This window comes from Pseudonaja textilis, chromosome 4, assembly GCF_049901715.1.
Source record: "Pseudonaja textilis isolate UNSWEBS1 chromosome 4, rPseTex1.2, whole genome shotgun sequence".
NCBI classification, from domain to species: Eukaryota; Metazoa; Chordata; class Lepidosauria; order Squamata; family Elapidae; genus Pseudonaja; species Pseudonaja textilis.
In genome coordinates this window covers 63,301,762-63,309,346 of record NC_141993.1, presented here as the reverse complement: position 1 = coordinate 63,309,346, position 7,585 = coordinate 63,301,762, and the positions used below count along the sequence as shown (strand labels likewise).

Here is a 7,585-nt window from a genome sequence, read left to right as displayed (position 1 = left end):
GAAATTCAAGAGGTCTGAAGACTACATATGTGTTCCATTGTAATGAGAGCTGAAATAGAAATATATTCAAACATAGGTGAATGTTTTTAAAGCGTTCTTTCTAAATATGTGCAGGGGATCTTTTGAATGCATAATTGGAACATATGATATTGTACAATCACTATTTGTTCTAGTGAGATTATGCATGAGAAATTCCTAGTAAATGCTCATAGTCCTTGCAAATGTATTTAACAGATTAGAAACTTTGATGGAAATTAGGTAAAGATTTCAAATTACTGAGACACAAAGGCATGAAGTTGAACCTGGACAAAGAAACATACCCAGCCACAAATTTGGGTGATCATAAAGATGGCATAAATTTAATTTTAGCTCTCCATCAAGATGTGAAATACACAATTCCTTTGGGTTGACAATGCAAATAGTCACAGTATTAGGAAATGAAGAGTAGTTTTCCACAACAATAAAATGAATGCAGCTATCTTATGAATCCTTTAATAGATCATTTTTATTCAAAGCATTTTAATTTAGATAAATGGAACAGAAGAGAAAAAAGTTCTTGCTGAAATGCAGTATTGTTGCAAATGGACCTGACTTTTTGCCTAACTACTGCTAATAGCTTTTTCAGCTTTCTTCTCACATTTCAAAGAAGGGTAATGCCAGGATTGTCTGTTCTCAGTGAAGCCATAAAGTTTCCGCAAGGCCACACGAGCAGCTTCTTCTTCAGCAGCCAATATTGTTTCACTAGTACCTTCAGCTAAAAGCTCCTTATCACTGAAAAGAGAAGAAATACCTTTATGAAGTCTATGATTATGTAACTCATCAATCAGATTAGGCAACATACAGTCTGTTTATTTAATAACTAAGAGCAAGCCTTAGTATAAAGAGCACATAACCTCCTGGTAAAGCAAACATTGAAAAACTGGTAGCTCGAATAGCTGGAATATAAAACTAGCAAGCATGACCTAATACCATGAAAAACAATTTTAGTCTATTACTGTGACTGGCACTTATTATTTAGAGAACAAAAACCAACAACAATATATAACTCTTTAAAGCTATAACATACACTGAAAATAACTGGGAATATGAAAAGCTAATTTAGATTTTATTATCGCTTATATGAAGTGGAATTGGAATTCTAAACCCTGTAGGATCAACGTGCCAAGACAACCTGAATGCAGCATGTTTATCAATGTCCAATCCTGACATGGAGGCATTTTTCTCCCTATCAATGAACACTAACTGACTAAGTTTATGCATGTTTAATTTTCTATATGGAATTCCATTCAAGCATATGTATAAAATACATATAACTAGTAAGACAGGGGTCCACGTTCAGTACACAGCAGCAAGTCTGAATCAGCCTGAAATCTTACTAACCAATATAACCCAACAAAGAACAAGGGCAAAGCAGTGGTAGCTCCTGACTGCCTGGTTAGCCTTGGTTCTGGAGCAGTTACATTCCTCTTGGCCAGTTCTTCCAGCAGCAAGCCCATGGGGTTTACAACGTTCCACATCTCAAACAGTTCCTTTCCTATCAACTGAGGGATGAAGAAGTCCTGTAAACAAATATTAAAAAGACAATATTCTTTGAGTTACTTTAAAATAGTAGCAATAATCATTGATATACATAATACAGGTAGACTTCAACTTGCAATCATTCATTTAGCAACTGTTCAAAGTTATAACATCATTGAAAAGAGTGACTTATAACTGGTCCTTGCACTTATAATCATCACAGCAAATGATCAAAATTTGGGCATGTATTTATGATGGTCGCATGATCCAAGGATTATGTGATGGCCATCTGTATCCTTCCCAGCAAGCTCTGACAAGCATAATCAATGGAGGAAGCCTGACTTGTTTAATGACTATATGAATCCTGTAGTGATTCATTTAAAAACCATGGCAAAAAAGGTCATAAAATTAGGCCTGACTCATCTAACAGCCACCTTGCTTAGCAACAGAAATTCTGATTCCAATTATTCTCATAATTTGAGGACTGCCTATACACAATTCTTTCAAATAAAAAACTCTTATTTACTAGGGTATATTTTTGTAATGCTTAGTTATTACTGCATTATAACACTACAAATCTACTTTACCTCTCAAGCATTGAGATAATTTTTATTAACATACATAACAACAAATATAGAGAAATGTCTCTATAAAACAGTGGAAGTAGACACATTGCAAAATAGCTTGGGAGACAAGGAAAGCCATGCCACATTTAATCTTCACAAAATAAACAAAATTAAATGAAGGAAATCTATAGGCTATGTCAAATATAAAATCATCTTCCATAAAGTCAACTTCCTTGAAGGATAGTTACATAAAACAACCTTTCTCACCTAACTAACTACTAACTACAAGATATTTTATGAGGCTTACATTATTCATTCTATAGAGCAGTAAGAGCATTATTGGTCTAAAATAAATGATTCCAGTCTCCATGTAAGCAACAAGCAAATAAAACATAACACTAGACTAAAATTCTGACAGTATAGCTGGATCTCTATATGTAATTTTGCAGTATTTTTCCCAAATCTTTAATATTTTGCATATTAGGAAGAAATAATATTTTTAAAATTCTCTTAATATGTGTTCTGCTAATCTAATTTGCAAATTTGTATCAGAATATTGCACTCATGCAAATCTTGTGTTAAAAAAGTCTGGATCACCAATTTCAATTGTTTATGAAGAAAAGGTTGCCAAAATTTGGTAGTGTGATAGAATATGAAATGCTTTATTTTCTTAAGGGTACAGTATTTTTTGACAGTCTGTCTCTCCTCTAAGTAACCTTGTCTATTAACTCATTAAAACAATTTTATCTCAATCTCACTAAGTAAAACCTCAAAGGCAATTGAAGATTAATCGAATAATCCCTGAAAAATGTATTATATTTTCTAATGCAATTTACCAGCTTTGTAGTCTTGGATGGATACAAAGAACTTTTGTTTTGCTAACCATAACATTACATTCTGTAATAATAACTTACCCTGACAAAGATCTCTGTCCTTTGAGAGCTGTTACCTTGAAGCAAAGCTCCTATTACAGCAAAAAAAGTCCGTTGCAGCACCTTAGGTGGCACGGGAAATTCTGCACAAAGTGTCAAGTCTTGCAAAGATAGGTTTCTAGCAATGTAGGATACTATTTCTTCACTGGTGAGATAGTTAACAAGTGCCTCAATGCCAGCCGGTGGCATTTTTGGAAAGGCTTCTTCAAAACACTGTGTGAGATAAGAGTGTGAAAAGGAAGATCCCTGTAAAGAAAGCTCCTGATTGTCCTTAAGATTAAGAGCAAGCTTTTCTTTTTCTAGTCCAAGTTCTTGGCGTTTAATTTCTTCATTTTTTATATAGCAACAATTAACAAATGCAGTTTTGAGTTGTTCGACTGGGAATGTCTCATGTATCCGGTGGCCAAAAGCTTCTATTTCTGCATGGTAATCCCAGTTAGGCTTCTCAGACCTACAGAAAAGGAGAGCAGAAATAGAGAAGCAAATAAAAAAAAACAGCCTAGACAGTTTTCATGGTGAGACAAAGGCTATCAAGTATCTTATTCCTACTACTGTACTCTTAAAAACCAGTATTGGAATTTTGGTTTTGTACATATTCAGTTTGAAAATCTTCATTGTGGAAATCAGAGATATGCTGTGGAAAAAAACAATTTCAGAGCCTAAACTGATTACTGTGAGCAAACGTATTTAAAGAACAGAAACTTTTATATATTTCATTTCGAGTCACGTATTGTCCCATGTTTTATAAAAGAACTTACAGGTATGAAACGTGGAAGTGTCTATTGCTGTGTCCCAATATTATGGTATTTTTGTTAATATCGTTTACTTCAAACTTTCCTATCCCAATAGAGCAGGCTAAGAAAACTAAAAAATGTTTTGTTTCTAGTCAGCAATATTATATTGTTTATTCCTGAAAAATCAGATATATGAATATTTCACTCTTCCACGGGATTAATTTAGGCTCTGAAAAGCATATATAAGTAAAACAACATGTTAATATACTGGTAATCTAATCTAATCTAGAGAGTTAATCTAATCTAAATATATTTTTCAAGATAAAAATAAATAAACCTGGTGTAAATTGTATTTATTTGTTAAAGTCATATCCCAGTTTCCCTAAGACTTCATGAATATCTCTCTGTATTTTATTCCTATAATTTTTGTGAAATAGAATTGGTTGAGAAAAAAAGCATTAAATTAAATGATAAAATGATTTCTAAAAACTCAACCTGCAGAGTTAAGTCTGACTAACAGCACATATCAAAATTCACATCCATATTTTGAGACAAAGACATCAGATACATCAGTATCACTCCAAATGAGCATTCAGATACTGACTTGAACATGGCCTTTCATACGAACCGGCTTTTGTGGACCAAATGTGAAAGGTAAGCAAGAAAAAGTAGGTGGGACTGGCTACAGGGACTGGCTATATTTGCAAGTGATGTGTCTCTTTTTCAGTAGGCCACTAGTAGAAGGCATGTTACAACTTAATTTACCATCATATAATCATCCTGATGATTTATGAGTAATACTAGATTAAGAATTTAAATGAAATGATAACAGATTTTATCTTCCTAGGTTCAAATATGGATTATATATAATCAAGGGATTATAGTCAAGAAATAAATTTGCTATGTGGGAGAAAGATTACAACAAATGTAGACAAAAAGATTAAACTGCAATGACATCATATTTTAGGCATTAAAAGAATTTGGTACTGTAAAGGCTATGATTTTTTGAGCTGTAGTTCTGGCTGTAAAGGCTGGATTATTGGATGAACAAAGAAAAAAACTTGTGTCTGAACTGTGGTGCTGGAAAAATTTGTTAAGCATATTTCAGATTGCAATGAGAATAAATAATTTAATACTAGATAAAGGAAAACCAGACTGTTTATTGGAATCACTAATAATGATTAAAAAAATAGATTTACAGACATTTCTAAAATTCTATTTTCACTTTTTCATTATGGGGTACTGAATGTAGATTAATTTGGAAAAAAACAGTAGAATCAGGCTGTAGCATAACAAAATTGATAAAAGTGAAGGGGGTCTGAATGTTTTCTGAATGTGTTGGGGAATTGACAACTACATTACATTACTTTCCTTCATCTTTTGTGTATCATAATCCTCATTCAAAAACGTGTAGAAATTACTGAAGATTATTTTTAAAAACTGAAATAGTCTTGAAGCACTTGCTCAAAGCCAGGTTTTATTTTATTTGTGTTTATTCTTATTGCTGTTATTTAGACTTTTAAAAATAGTTAAATGGTTAGGAAGAATTATTGAGAATTGTCATCAAAAAGCACAACAAAAAATGCTCTTTCTGCAGCAACTCAGAAAGCTCAAACTGCCCAAGGAGCTGCTGATACAGTTCTACAGAGGAATTACTGAGTCTATCATCAGCACCTCTATAACTTTCTGATTTGGCTCTGCAACCCAACAAGACAGACACAGACTTCAGAGGATAATTAGGACTACAGAAAAAACAATTACTACCGACCTGCCTTCCACTGAAGACCTGAATACTGCACATGTCAAAAAGAGGGCTGTGAAAATATTTGCAGACCCCTCACATCCTGGACATAAACTGTTTCAACTCCTGCCCTCAAAACAACACTATAGAGCAGAGGTAGGAAAACTTGGCTCTTTTATCACTTATGGACTTCAACTTCCAGAATTCCTGAGTGAGCCATAAAAGGTTCCCCATCCCCCTGGCCTACTGGTTTTTCAGTTGTGGGGGAAATCAATTTTTGACTTGAATGGGACTGTTTAATATACAATCTTCTTTTTATGTACACCGAGAGCATATGCACCAAGACAAATTCCTTGTGCATATAATCACACTTGGCCAATAAAGAATTTATTCATTTAAGAACAGGGAAACCAAATTCTTATGTTCAAAAGTTTTTTTCCCCCTTTTTTTGAAAAAGAATACCAGGCTAAACCACAACCATCCTCAACTGCATAAGTATTTGCTTGTATGCCCACAAACCCAGTGGCAACCTGGCAACTTGAAAATGAGCGACATTCAACTCCCCGAATTCTCCAGCCAGAATCGAACCCAGACTCGAAGTCCGTTTATCTTAAAGTTAGCAAGTTTGAAAAGCACTAGTTTAGGTCAAGGCTCCATTTACCCTCCCCGTGCTCATCTTTCTGCAAGCTGGATACACTCTGGAGCAGGGATTTCCAACCTTGGCAACTTTAAGGCTTGTGAACTTCAACTCCCAAAGCTTTGCTGGCTGAGGAACTCTGGGAGTTGAAGTCCTCAAGTCTTAAAGTTGCCAGGATTGGAGACCCTGGAGGATGCCTGCCCTTCGGCCTTCTACTTTCTCTCCCAAGCAGTATAACCAGCCACCGCATTAGCCCGCGCAGGAACTTTTTCAGACTTTGAGACTCCAAGCTCTGCCTAAAGCTTGCGTGTTGCTAAGAGAAGAACGGCTCCCCGCGCACTAAACCTGCATCTAACCCCGTGAGCCTCTCCCACCCGAGACCCTCTTTACCGGCGCCTGGGCGGCTCAAGCAAACGCTGCTGCTCCAGGTAAGCTCGGAGCCAGAGCTTTTTGTTTCGGCGCGGCTGAGAACGAAGCAAGGCGGCTCCGTTCGCCGCCGCGAACAGTCGCTGGGAAGTCTCTAGAAGCAACGAGCGTAAGAGCAACGACGCCATCGTACCCGGGGAACCTTGATTTAGCGCCGGCTGGAAACTCGTGCCACTTCCTTTCTGGTCCGGCTGAGTTCCGGGTTCAGAGCTGACTTCTAGCGAATGAGACTTAGCGCTGCTATAAACATGACCGGTTCAAAAAGGTGCACCACAGCCAGATCGCAGTTCTGCGACGCCGTCGAATGCCAAATACACTGAAGGTCTGGACATTCAGGTTTATAAACTTTCCGCAATTACTGAGAGCTGCGTGCCAGTATCTGCTTACCGGGCTATCAGCTGTACTAACTGTAGCCAAAAATACAAATTTTATTTTCAATTTTACATGAGAATGTAAAAAGCGTGACGTGAGGAAGCTACTGAGGCTGCTGGTGGTGGGGTTTTTTGTTTTTTTAATTCAAGAGATTTTCAATAAAAGTTTTCAAATAGTAACTTGTCTAATTTCGAAAGGCTAAGCAGGATTAGATTGGAAAAGGGTAAAGACCAGCCTTTTACTGTATATATTTTTGCCAAAGAAACCTGCATGTTTACATTGAAGTAATCAGAATGAATTTCTGCTTCCCTTTTTCACCTACCACAAGCACCCGAGAAGAGACAGACTGAACAATAACAAGGGTGTATTGAAGCCAAATTTAAAACAAAGTCCTTACTGTTGTATAAAAGTCCAAGGCCTGCTGTAAAATTAAAACCTAAACACTTTATAAAGTGCCATTTTTGCTCGCTCTTCCCAAATTCTTGCCAAACCTAGGGTTTTAAGGCTATGACCTGAAAGTACAGTAGCAACCCAAAAGTCAATACCAAAGGCATAGACTAGATGAGGAAACAGTATTCTTACACACAGAGTAATTAGGGAGCACCTGAGAAGATTTGAGAAACTCAAAATGATTTTTCAACAGAGTAAGGAGTTTACTG

At 36.2% G+C, this 7,585-nt stretch overlaps 1 protein-coding gene across 1 annotated transcript; it reads right to left on the bottom strand.

Annotated features, from left to right (window-relative positions):
* Positions 1-331: 331 nt before the first annotated feature.
* On the bottom strand, positions 332-6,696 carry MRPL44 (mitochondrial ribosomal protein L44). Its single transcript, XM_026701538.2, has 4 exons — positions 6,519-6,696; positions 2,999-3,467; positions 1,381-1,559; positions 332-771 (listed from the first exon to the last, which is right to left on the bottom strand). Exons 1-4 carry the CDS (start codon positions 6,680-6,682, stop codon positions 600-602), a joined length of 984 nt encoding a protein of 327 aa, XP_026557323.1. The 5' UTR covers positions 6,683-6,696; the 3' UTR covers positions 332-599.
* Between the last annotated feature and the right edge of the window lie 889 nt (positions 6,697-7,585).

Coding starts and splice junctions, on each gene's coding strand:
- MRPL44 (XM_026701538.2), bottom strand. CDS start 6,682: ATGGCGTCGTTGCTCTTACGCTCGTTGCTTCTAGAGACTTCCCAGCGA. Junction 3,468..6,518: donor CTTGAGCCGCCCAGGCGCCG/GTAAAGAGGGTC, acceptor CCTTTTCTGTAG/GTCTGAGAAGCCTAACTGGG. Junction 772..1,380: donor TTCTTTGTTGGGTTATATTG/GTTAGTAAGATT, acceptor TTCTCTTTTCAG/TGATAAGGAGCTTTTAGCTG.